The sequence below is a fragment of the Poecilia reticulata genome, chromosome 2 (assembly GCF_904066995.2).
Source record: "Poecilia reticulata chromosome 2, P_reticulata-male-v2, whole genome shotgun sequence".
Lineage (NCBI taxonomy): Eukaryota > Metazoa > Chordata > Actinopteri > Cyprinodontiformes > Poeciliidae > Poecilia > Poecilia reticulata.
This window is the reverse complement of record NC_088831.1, coordinates 23,234,232-23,246,937: the sequence shown is the minus strand read 5'-3', so window position 1 is coordinate 23,246,937 and position 12,706 is coordinate 23,234,232. Positions and strand designations below refer to the sequence as shown.

Genomic DNA, 12,706 nt, shown 5'->3' with positions numbered 1-12,706 from the left:
AAGTTTTCTTGCTGAGGCTGCAGAGAATTGATTAGTGGTTTCTACCATCAGTCTGAAGTCATTTAATAATGCTCCTTGTGCTCGGTGCAGGCTGCTGCTGGTGCTTTTGTGGTGAGATGAATGTTTTTGCAAGTCTTTGACCTCTTTATTCTAGCTGGCCAGTGTAAAAAAGATCCCAGGTCATTTGTGCTACTGGGTTCACAAGTTAAGCAGTGGAACATATTTCTTATGTGGTATCATGGAGAATTGGCACCGTGAGAAAGCAGCAGACGCATCTGGAAGTGACAGGTTTGTCAACATGTACTGGCATCCTAAAGGACAGCTTACAAAACCTCTGCTGCAGTTTAACTCTAGAGTTGGTCAGATTAACCAAACCAGTAGCCATTGGCATTTTTTTCATTTTAAATGTAATTTCTGTTGTTCTGATTCGATCTTGTCTTTGTTTGCTGTGTTTCAGGTCGTTTCCGTCAGATTGAGGTCTTGACGTCGGTTGCCAATGAGTTCTTCCAGCTCTACAGTAACGTTTCTGGACATCCTGTCAACAGATTAACCGGCAAGGATCAAGGTGAGCCATTCAACCACACTTAGGTTTTTCTTCTCTTGTCAAAAAAACATTGTTATGCCAAATAACTGTCTGTCCAAGACAACTTGAACACTCAGTATTTGGCATTCACAGTGCACGTTTTTTGGATTAAATATTGACTTCTATATTACAAATAATAAAAAGTTGCAATCTGCTTTTTTTTCTGAAATTATGAACTTATATGTACCATCAGTTAAATAGAACTGTTTACTTTTCACTTGACAAATTAAATTACAAAACAGAGCTGACATTGTTATTATTTTAATTATTATTGATGTCATTGTGATGTATCTCTCTCAGGTGGAGAAGGAGAAAAAGGAGAGCAACAAGGAGGTGCTGGTAAAGATCTGGCTACTCTGAGGAGGACTAACTCGGCCAGGAACATTGCTCATAAACTCATAAAGAAAATGAGCAAACAGAACTTGCTCGGATCAACCGCAGAGTCTCCACAGGGGGCCTCGCCAAACAAGCGCACACTGCTGAACGGACACGCTGCTTCCCCCGATGCCGCACGTGTCAACGACCACACTCGTAGCGGTACGGATCACGACCGCGCCAGCGCCAGCTCTGACCACCAGGTGGAGATGGTCAGCCAGAAACACATGCGCAGGAAAGATAATTTCCCCTTAGCTACCGTGACGGAGGAGACCAATGGAGGCGGCGAGGGTGATCGGCTAATGGAGAGCAGGTAGGCCATGCTTCTTATATATTCAATAAATGAGAATGAGGGAAAAAATGCCTTTTTAAATTCTGTTGAAATTTTAAACGATGCCTCAAAGTGGAAAGATTTAGTACATGTTCATTACTTAGTTTGTTGTAAGAACAGAAGGATGTGATTCTCATGTACAGGTGCATCTCAGTAAATTATAACTCTAGATAAATAAATAAAGCTAAAGGGTGACTTTACTTTGAGACAAAAGTGGAATTGAGACCGACTGGGGAAGTGTGTGTCGTTGTTCACTTCTGACACTGAAAAAGACGATTTTAGTGGTTTTAGTATGCAGGAGGAAGATGAAGATGGGGATCAATGATTTTTTCCTGCTAGACTGCTGTTTTTTCTTTTTAAGCAGCTGTGTTACATGCAATGTTAGGAAAAGCACTTACGTTTCGTATTTGTGTTTGTTACCTGTACGTGTTTCATTAAAAGTTAAACAAATCTTCTGGGTAAATATCTCATGTCACAATATGGACACCAGCAGCCTATAGACAAGTATGACCTATATATGTATTTATTTCCTCTTGTTAAAGTTAGCTTAAAGTCAGGTGTGGTCAATAGTCTGGAAATCACTGTACTTTTTTTAGTCCCGAACACATAGCTTTTTATGATTTGATCTTTCTGAAAAATTTAAATAATCCTTGGAGAGTTGATGTCGGAGTCATTTCTGTCAGGATGACAACGATAATTCCTATTAGACCAGCTAGAATACGGCACACCTGAATTTATACAAATTCAAATAAATTTTTTATTTATTTATTTTTTTTAATTTTAATTTATTCTTATGTAATTAAGAACATACACTTTTCATAAAATCCAGGAATATTTGGCTTTTGGGTGAAACTTAGGAATGAGCTGTAACCTTCGCAGGTGAACTTAATGTGACCTTTTCTAAACGTTTCCAACTGTTCAGTGATTCAACACTTAACAACGAGCTTTACGGCAAAATTCACAGCATGTGCCTGATTTATGAATCGACTAAATTTCCGGGTTCAAACGGATTCAAGATTTAAACAGTCCTCCTCATTATTGTTGTTCGCATCATAAGACCAAGATGACACCTAACAACAGATCAATGGCACCTCACCATTGTGTGGCGTCAGACAGGATGTTCTGAGCTGAGAGTGTCGAGAAACTCAGGGAGGCTAGAATAGTCACAGAAAGGCAGAGAAGTTCACATCCCACACTGATGACTGCTTTATTGACAACAGTACCTTGTTTAGCCAGATGATGAATGTCACCTTTAAAGGAGGTGAGAGGCACCCAAGTGTCACATCAAACCATTTGAAACCGCATGTCAATGTGGAAAGCCAAATATTCCTAAGGTTTTGTGAGCAGTGTATTTAAAGTGACACTTAGATTGAACATAAAAGTAGCTCAGTGCGCCACTGCTGTTGTTTCTGCTAACATTCATCCACCTATCAGTCCTGAACAGAGCAGCACTGGACCAGAACACCAGCCAGATTCAGCTGACCTTCACACAACCCATCAGAAAGCAGAGGAGGAAGGTGATCAGGTGGCCAAAGATGAGACCGACCTCACCTCCACCCCTGAGAAAGCTCTCTCCAAGCTCGCCCCGCCTTTACTCGCCCAGCTTCGCACGGAGAACGCAGACTCCTTTGACATGGAAGAGGTATGAGGATTTCCTGTGTTCCTCCTACCTTCCTCATACTGTTCTTTTTTGTCATTCAAAGGGTAACCTCTTCCCACGCACAGGTGGCCCAATGACATCACTTAGGCCTTTTACCAGACCATCTTATTTTCATCTGCTCTCCTGTGGTCACTCAACTCAGCCTGCAAAGCTACTCTCCCAGGCAAATGAATGCAAATAAAGGCAAAATTGCGTTCTTACACAACAACTGAGCTAAAGTGAAAGCTGGGGTTTTAGATCTCCACTGGGACTGAGATAATTACTGTCGATCTGTAGAAGAAAAATCAGCTGATTAATTCTGTTTTCTGACCATAAAAGAATGTGCAAGCATGTTGAGTCAGTGTATGTCTGCATTTGTTCGGTGATTAAAACATTCTTTATTGTTTATCTTGCTTTCAAATGTCCCTCGCCTGTTTAGATTCAGACTAATGATGATGAAGCCCTGCCATCCAGAACATCCAGAATCACAGGTTGGTTCTAGTACATTCATTCAGGGCTTACATAATTGGTCTCTTTTATTTTTAGCTATAATGTTTTTCTTTTTGTATAAACCATTCATACTAATTTGTATTTTGAATATTTAATATTTTAAATGCTTATTACTTGGAGCTTTATATTTAAAACATACATTAGCGCTAGTATTTGCTTAAATTGATTAATATAAAACATTCCCTTTTAACCTGTGTTTTATTAGTTTTAATCTAAAATTGACTGTAAAAAGAAGATAAGCATGTCTTAAAAGCCCAACAATATAAATCTGTGATTTAAAATGCCATGTTTGCGAATGTAGCGAATTCTGGCCTTGAGAACCCATAAAGCTTGATGAATTAGCATTTTTCCAATAAACTGCAATATCATAAATGTTTTCCTGTTTCCCGTTTCCTTCAGATGCTTTCAAGGACAGATTGTCCTGTGTCCTAGTCTCTCTGCACAGCTTTCATTATTCATAGCTCTACGCTGCCACCTGCAGGTTAGAGTACAACAGAAATAATATGTTTTCCCTTTTTTTCTTAGACCTGTCGAGGACTGTTAGTCAACAGTCTGACAGCAGTGGCTTTGCTGAGGAGCCTTCTGGTGACTCCAGCAGCTACCTTAAGGTTGGTTGAACTTTTATTTGGACTTTCTTCTTCACTTCACTCTGTACCTCTATATAAGTGTTTCCTAACACCAATATAGTGTTGGCATGTTTTAACTGTTTCCTTGCTTCAGCCCAGGTGATTTCAATTAGCAGGTGTTAAACTGCAGTCAGCTGATTGAGGTGCATTAAAGCAGGGAAACATATGAAACATGCAGGGCACTGTGCCTTGAGGACCAGCGTTGGGGAGCAATGCTCTACATAGAGCTGCAGCTAAAGACTGAACAATAGCTACCTTATTTTCCGGACTATGGAGCACACCTTACTATAAGCCGCACCTACACATTTTTTTGGGGAAAAAACCCCCAAAAAACTGGAAACGTACATATAAGCCGCACAAGGTTATAAGCCGCTGGTATCTCCGCCGCTCTCGGTTTTCACAAGGATGCAGCAGAGGGCTGGATCCTTAATAAATCTGCTGGATTTACTAAGGACGCAGCCCTGCGTCTCCAAAACCGAACCATGGTTTCCTTCACGCCAAGCTTATGTGCAGCGGCTCCATTTCCCTCCTGTGCTACCAGATCGATCAACTTAAAAGCTGCGTCATATGAGTTTGAAAACATTTCTACATCGTGCCTGCTGCTAGCATGTGCTTGTTCTAAATGGAAATTAGCACTTCTTTGATTTCCAATTTTGACTTCCAATGATTCACTTTCTGCTAAAGCGCCCGCTGGTGGTTGAAGAAAAAGTTTTAAGAAGTTTAAAGCGGGATTAGGTTGTAAACAATATCTGAGTGATTGAAAGTGAAAATAGTTTGGCACGGCTGCAAATCTACCTTGACATGCCGTTCCACGCCAGGCCAGGAGACCTGTAATCAGATATGCAGCTAAGAGATTAATGGTAACTCTGGAGGAGCTGCAGGTATCCTGCAGGTGGAAGAACTTCAGTTATATTCCACTTTTTATTGGTGTGAAATCCACTGAGTGGTTATAAAGTGAGAAAATATGAAAAAGTATGAATGTATTGTGAAGGAAATGTCTACTCAAAGAAGGTTTGAGGATTTATTTATATACATTCCTGTTTGTATAAGGTAAAAAAAAAAAAAAAACTCCCTGCAATATTTCATCAAGCCATATGAGTGTAAACATTTTGTTCAAAATCTGCAACACTACTGTGAGCCCCAAGTTGATGCTTATTAATCCAGTTTCACACAGACAGCAGTAAGCTTTTAATTCTTTGTTGCACATGTGCCAGACTGCTTGTCTTGACATGTTGAGAGCAAAGCTGAAGGCTGACAGGTGCAGTTTGTCCAGTTTGTGGTAAAATGCAAGTAAAAAAAAACAGTCAGTCTTTGAACATTTGAACCTTCACACAACATCATTTGCTATACATTATGTAAGCTAAAGTTGTTTACTGAAAGAAAGCGTCAACTTGTCAATGTTCAATACAGTTTCAAAATATTTAATCGATTTACGTTTATTCACTTCATGATCTCTGCTATTCTATACTTGCATCACCCTGATGTAGAGTTTCAAAGTACTGGATCTATTGTGGTGGAAAGCTTTTGTTTTGTTTTTTGGGTTTTTTTGCCTTGTTTTGTGGGTGCAGCTAGTAGGCCCTGCACAACTTAGTCAGAAGTTTGACAGTATGTTGAGTTTTGCTCTGGCAGGAGCATGAAAATGTACAAAAATCAAGTCTTGGGGCGTCCTGTGATGTAAAAGTAAAGCGGATGTCCCACATATAGAGGCTAGAAGTCCTCAATGCAGTCATCCAGACCCCTGACCTCAGAGCCTTTGCTTCATATCTTCTCCCTCCTCTCTCTGTCAAATCTAAATTAAATAAACACATAATTTTGTCCTAACCTTGGCACGGTGGAACCCAATCTGTATGTCTTCAATTCTGAACCATGCAACTACCATAGTTTAAGGACCCAATGTAATAAATGCAACATATTATTTAAACAACATTCCCTTAGTAGTAATAAAAAATGTCTTTAAGGGTGCTAAAATGTGCAATGAGACTCTACACCAAAAAAGCACTGATCCCATGATAGGAATGCTTTGATGGAGCAGGCTTAAAAATATTTAAAATTCAAATTGCTCCAGAAACTGATAAGTCAGACAGTCATGAACAACTCTAGACTGGATCCTGGTACACTGATGCCTCAGCCCATAGAGGATGATCTGATCAAGTCATGCAGAAGTACAATAGGACATTTGAATCAGAGTATCACTTGAGTTGCTGAGAAGAGATGAAAACCAAAACAAAATTGATCAAAAAGGATATTTTTATTTAAAGAAGACGTTGCCTGCTTTACCTCAGTCTTCTCTAAAAAATTTTATAAATTGGAGATATGTTTATAGCTACCAAGGACAGAGGGTTTAACTTGGCCTTTTTTCTAGAGGCGGGTGAATGATTTATGAGATGAACTGGGCCTTGACATGAGACCAGTGACGCAGTAATTACTGTAGACACACAAGAACAGATTGATTAAAAGACATTCTTGAACACCAAATCAGGAGAGTTTCTCTTTGCTGTCAAGAATAATTAACATTACTACATTAACAACTACATTTTTATGTCAAATTGTAGAAATGTGAGGGTGCAACTTCAGTCTAGCAATAAACTTTTTTTTTTCTTTTACGTTGACATACTGTTGATTGGTATTGTACTGGGATCTAAGTACCTCTTTCAGCAGATGTCTAAAATATGAATTTTATGTGTTCCTAACTAGGTGCAGGAGAGTTGTGACAGCTGTGACAGTGAGACCACTGTGACGTCACACCCATCACAAGACGTAGCCACACCTCAGCCGCTTGACCAGCCTGCTTTTGAGCTTCTGGGTGGCAGAGAGGAGGAGGCAGGTTCCTCCGCTCCTTCCAAGGAACAGAGTGGTACTTCCATGGAAGACGTGGCACATGAAGAGAGTTTGTTGCAGGTTCCACGGTACGCAGTTCACCACCTTCCCACGAGCAGACTCGCAGGGGAAGGGGAGCAACTGGATATTAAGGACAGAACTGATCCAGACACGGAACCACAACCAGATCAAACCCAGAGTACGTTTGCTTATGAGCAAGAACCACAACCAGCGATGGGAAACACTAAAAATCAGCTGACTTCAGAAGAACAGCCACATCACACTGAGCCCCTGACTCTGATCGATGCAGAAGGAGCCACAGAGAGAGCTGAGGAAAAGACTGATTCTGCTCTCTCCGCACCAACGTCTCCGGTTCTTAGAGCACTGAATAGAGCCAAACAGAACCAGCTCAGGATGTTGGGCCAGCACAAGAGCATCCAGATCGACAACCCATCCAAAACCCCCGGAGGAATAATAGGCAGACGTGGTTTGATCCCTATGCAAAGGTCGTCCTCCTTGCCTTTGTCCCTCCTCTCACCTTCTAAAGTCGTGTCCTCTGTCAGGATCCAGTTCAGTCAAGGACAAGCGTTCTGTACCCCACCCAGGTACTCCATTAAATACGTTCAGGAGGACGGAGAGCAAAAGGAATATGAGGAGAAAGAGGAAGAGGAGCCAAGCAACTGTGTGTCCACTTTGATCATAAACCCTGGCTCTAAAGAAAACCCACCACACGCCATTCCTCCTAAACCCATCCCTCGCCATCTGCTGCGGTCGTCTTATTCTCTGCAAAGCTCCAGTCCTCCCCCTGACAGCTCCCCAGACCAGGGCCATTCCTGGACCACCCAGAGTGTTCCCGATCTGTCATCCAGTAATCATGAACTAAACCCCTTCCAGCTGAACACCAACCAAAGCCAGCAAAGTGCTGGTTCTGGGCGCATGATGTTCCCAAGACACAATGCTCCAATGCTGGGCTCAGAACCCAACCTTTTCCCCAGTCCTACTACTTACCCTTATCCTCCTTACCACTACGCCAGTCCTCCTTATGGTTTTAAACATCACAGCCCTCCAGTGCATCACTATTCTAGCCTAACCAGTCTGCACCAGCCTGCAACCCCCCCAGTCCCGCCGCACGGCAGCTTCATCAACTTGCATCAGCCTTACTCCTCCTCAGCTCCACCCTTCGATCTGGGTTGCTTACTTCCTGGAACTCCTCCGATGCACCTACCAGAATACTCATTCAGCCATCCACTGCCTTTCCCTGCTGCTCCTCCGGCGCATCAGTTTGGTTCTCCTTACTACGGTACACACGGGTACACACACCTTCACCCCGGGCTCTCTCCTGTTGCAGCCCTAGGTTCAGGACGAAGCCCGTCCAGCACCGAGATGCAGCTGAGGAAGGTTCTGCACGAGATCAGGGGAACGGTTCAGAGTCTCAGTCAGGTTGGTCCTCCTCAGTCATCGACTGTTTGTCTAAAGAATAACTTAGTTCATGTACACTAGTGTCACATTACAGCCATGGGTTGTACATTTACCAATCGTAGCTTTCTCTCCTCTTGCTTTAACATAACATATATTAGTTTGTTGCCTTTTTTCTCATTAACTTTATTTCCTCCTCCAGAGCCGGATCAGTTCTCCTGATTTGTTTGGTGAGCTCAGAGCAGCTGCAACCAGCCAGCAGGTATATTTTATGTCTCTTTTTCTTAAAAAAAAAAAAGGAAAATAAATAGCTTTCTGTGAATTAGATCATTTAAGGCAAGAATTGCCAATTACAGGAACACTATAAGAATACTTTAAGCTGTGAATCTTTGCTTTCAGTCTGTGGCAGAGTTCCAGCAGAAGAGACGCAGTCTGAACATGTTCCGCAATCAGATGATGGACCTGGAGCTGTCGATCATGCGCCAACAGGCCGTCGTTTACAAGCACCTGAGTCCCGTTGACAGGTGACTCTCAGAAACAAACACGGAAGTAACCTGGCTGCTTCCTTCTGTTCATGACTTTGTGTTTTTTTGTTTTTCTTTTGCTTGTTTTGCAGGATGGAGGCAGAGCAGCTTCAGTCTCTGAGGTCACAAGTCAGAGAGGAACTCCAGGAGCTGGAGCAACAGCTGGAGGACAGATTGATGGAGCTGACGCCGCACTCGAACCTCAGAGTGAGAACATGTGTACAGAAGTTTAATAAACATATGTTACACATTCTAAACTGGGCCTTGAGATGGGTTGTGTCCACAAGCATCACCTGCATATCTTGTTCTTCTCAGGGTCTTCATAGAGAGGGCAGCGTAGACAGCCTGTCCACCGCCTCTGCACTGAGAGCCATGGAGCCGGTCAGCACACAAAATAACTCTCAATCCCTGATATGAAGACAAAAACATTTCGTGCTTGACTGACTATTCTGCCTTTTCTGTCTGATTTCCTGACTGTCCAGGTGTCAGACCTCCTCAGAGAGCAGTTTTTCCTCCAATCAGAGCTTTGCTACGGAGGCCGTGGCCCCTCCAGCGTCCCGTCCACCCGCTCGCCCAGTCCGGTCAGAGGGGAGGGAGACGATGGCAAGCAGAGTCAAGGAGTGTATCGTGCATCAATCAACATAACACCGGCCCCGCCTGCTCGACCTAACGCACACACCGAGGAGGCAGAGGAGGGTCAGAGAGACAGTGAAGAGGTAGAGACAGAAAAAGGAGAAGAACACGAGGCACCGGATAGGGAAAGAGAGGCCGGGAAATTTAGACCTGACAACTTTCAACAGCTTATTAGAGAGGTAAAAGTGATGGCTTGGAACGATTGGAGTTTTTCTTGGATGGCAGTTCCACGGTTTCAGCATTTCTGCATCTTATTTTTTTTTTCTTCTAGATCCGAGAGAGCGTGGCCCAGGAGGTCCGACGGGAGATCTACAACGAGCTGCTAGCTGCTGCGTCTCCACAGGGCTCAACCTTTTCTGCCCGGCAACAGCCCATGTAGACTGGCAGAACGCCGCCCACCCACCCGGCAGCATTTATCAACCAGGACCTGAACAAAAACCACTGCCTGTCTTTAACACTGTACACCCGAGTAACACTGTGCAACACTATGTGCTTGTGACACTGTATGTTGGTAACACTGATGAGCCATCTGAAAAACCCTGCTGCAGATGGGAGAGGCTTCCACTTTCTTGGAGCATCAGTGAAAATTTCTCAACTTATCACCTCTCTTTCTGCTTCTTTTTCTTCTTCTTTATGTATAAAAATGCTGTAATCAGCATCCCTGACAATTCAGCTACCACTACTGCCACTAATACCATGAGTACTGCATCTAGAATCACCACTACAAACAGCATCTTGTACAACAATAGCAACGCAATACTTCCTGTTTTCTTTCAGTTGCATTCATTTTAAAGATCTGTCTCCTATATCTGTGCCTCTAGCCAAACAGTTTAATGTTAATTTAACTTCAACATGTTTTTCCTCAACTTGTTTGTTTTTTTTATGATTAGTCATTAGCTCCTTAGATTCCATATCCAGTTCATACAATCATATTTATGTTTATTTACCACCAAATAAAACAGCAGTTGGAAAATAAATCAGATCTTACTGAAATTCCTGTCGAGGTACAGGTAAAAATTATTCAGACAGATGTTGAATAACCTAAAGGAGAACACGAGCTATGAATTGAGTCTTTACCATCTCTAACATCTCTTAATATCTTCTTAAATTGTCTTAATGGACATTTTTGTGAAAGTTTGCATTGTTCAGTCTTTCTCAGACTCGCTGTGAGCGTTTTTGTATTCCCCCCCCTCATTCCATGCACATTTCACCTTAGGAAAACCAGTTTTATTGAGGAATTTGATGCATAATCATCCTCATCGCCATCACCCTCATCATGCGTCTGCTTCAGTCGCCGCCTTTAAGTCACCTTATGCAAAACACTGTTGCTTCAGCCAGTTTATGCTCACAAGATAAAATGGGATACATCTATGAACTGATGAGCAGAAAATAAACATTCCATTCTGATTCTGACATTTTTCTCTGCACCATCCCCCAAAAAAAAAAAACCATCATCAACCTGCATTAAATTTCCTGAAATATGCTCCGTTGGGCAGTTTAAAGCCCATGGTTTGCGGGATAAAGAAAGTGATCTGCGTGCGTTGCTGGGAGATGCTGAGGGTTAAAGGTCAGAGGTTTTGGTAGGTTGAAGGGATGAGGATGACTATGTGTCAACTGCTCGGATGGAAGAGCCTTCTTCAGCTTTTGGAGCGTTAGCATGTTGGTTTCACTTGGATGAAAAATGCATGCAATAATGTGAACACATTGAATATGTTTTGAGGTTGGTTTTTTTTGTTTTTTTTTTAGGTTTTTGTTTGCAAACATTTCAGAGGCCTCTAATACAGAAAACTCCACAGAACCAGCAGAACCGCTTGATGACATTATGTTCAATACTACCTAGTTTTTTTTGTTTGTTTTTTGTTTTTGTCTTTAAAGCATTAAAGCTTGTGTGGTGCCTCGCGGGTTTTTGAACAGTCGATAAATTTAGAAAGACAGTCTGTACATGTGTAAGTTGAATGTGATTGGCTGAGGGAACTGTCAATAGGAGACCTCCTAACTTTTTTTGTTTTTTCCCCCCTCATCTTATTTGGACAATAGCTGTTCAAATCTGTGCGCAAAATTGCATTTGTTTGCTGAGAGCAGAGCTGTGTTGGGAGAATTTGTGTAAACTTTAAAGTGAAGCTTAAAAATTGCTTACCATTTCAAAACGGAGTCCTCAGTCACATTTACTATGGTTCTACAGCATGTTAAGCTGGCTCAGGTGTTATTATGGGACCTTAATGCATTCTTCCATGAATGTGAACGCTTCAACTTTTTCAGCCTGCAGTTATGTTCACAAACGCAAATCTGCTGGAGAAACACAGTTTATTACATTTAGATCAAGAATCCACTCTTAATCACACTTTACTGTCTGAATGTTGGTGGTTATAAATTTCTGTCCATGTCTACTAATTATAATGATGATGATGTGTATTTTGTATTGTGTCCTAAGTCTGATGTAGGGAGGGGTCACTGTAGAGATGATAATAAAGATGTATTTATTTTCAGTACGAACACGTGTGAGAGTGCTTGCATTTTACTTTTTACTTAACTGTGTTAATGAATTTAATGTGTTTTTATTAACAAAATCATTTGCAGGACATGTCAACTTACATCTATAATGTGGTGTTTTATTTATGCAGGAAATGAGTCTTAAATGGACCCTGTAAAATAGAATAAGTCAAAACTATACAATTGGCATTTTGGTTCAAAATCTGCATTGTGGTTGCAGTAATTAACTAACTGAAAAACAGAAATGAAGCAAAAATCTTGAAACTACTTTAAATGTTAAAATGAGCAGAAGTATTAAACCAATTTAAATTTTAACAGAAACCTGTTAAAATCTAAGTAAGAATTCAAACTGGTTAGTCGCAAGTAAAAAGACAAAGAAGAAATAATTGAACTGAAAGCTGCAACATCTTGTAATAGTCTAAAATTGTATGTTTCAAGTAGAAAGTTTGGGCAATAGTTCACCTGTAAAGATTGCAAGGTGTTTTTTGAACTAATTTCAATTGGAAAATATTAAGATTAAATATTTTAACTTTTAAGGTAAAATAGCCAAGACTGAGCTTTAAACCTGTCCAGGGTCTCTGTATGTTCTCCAGTATGCATGTTTGGGTACATGCATAAGAGATTTGATTGCTGTGAAAAAATGTATTACTGAGAAATATATGGATCTTTATCAACATGGCATATTTTAATAAAACAAATACTCAATACATTATATATTTTTTCTTTGAAACAATGCCTGTCTCAAAAGCCATTAGCTTTCTA

General features: G+C 41.3%; 1 protein-coding gene across 2 annotated transcripts in view; it reads left to right on the top strand.

Annotated features, from left to right (window-relative positions):
- The window catches only part of itprid2 (ITPR interacting domain containing 2), a 41,228-nt gene extending 29,285 nt beyond the window's left edge, over positions 1 to 11,943 (top strand). The window contains exons 11-22 of one of the 2 annotated variants that reach the window (XM_008432928.3): positions 458 to 565; positions 884 to 1,271; positions 2,724 to 2,931; positions 3,368 to 3,419; positions 3,964 to 4,046; positions 6,759 to 8,321; positions 8,500 to 8,559; positions 8,697 to 8,821; positions 8,914 to 9,040; positions 9,137 to 9,202; positions 9,304 to 9,633; positions 9,726 to 11,943. In XM_008432928.3, the coding sequence (XP_008431150.2) occupies positions 458 to 565; positions 884 to 1,271; positions 2,724 to 2,931; positions 3,368 to 3,419; positions 3,964 to 4,046; positions 6,759 to 8,321; positions 8,500 to 8,559; positions 8,697 to 8,821; positions 8,914 to 9,040; positions 9,137 to 9,202; positions 9,304 to 9,633; positions 9,726 to 9,833 (3,218 nt within the window). In that variant the 3' untranslated portion in view covers positions 9,834 to 11,943. The remainder of the gene's footprint in view (positions 1 to 457; positions 566 to 883; positions 1,272 to 2,723; positions 2,932 to 3,367; positions 3,420 to 3,963; positions 4,047 to 6,758; positions 8,322 to 8,499; positions 8,560 to 8,696; positions 8,822 to 8,913; positions 9,041 to 9,136; positions 9,203 to 9,303; positions 9,634 to 9,725) is intronic. The other variant, XM_008432937.3, reaches the window with a different exon arrangement.
- Positions 11,944 to 12,706: the final 763 nt, after the last annotated feature.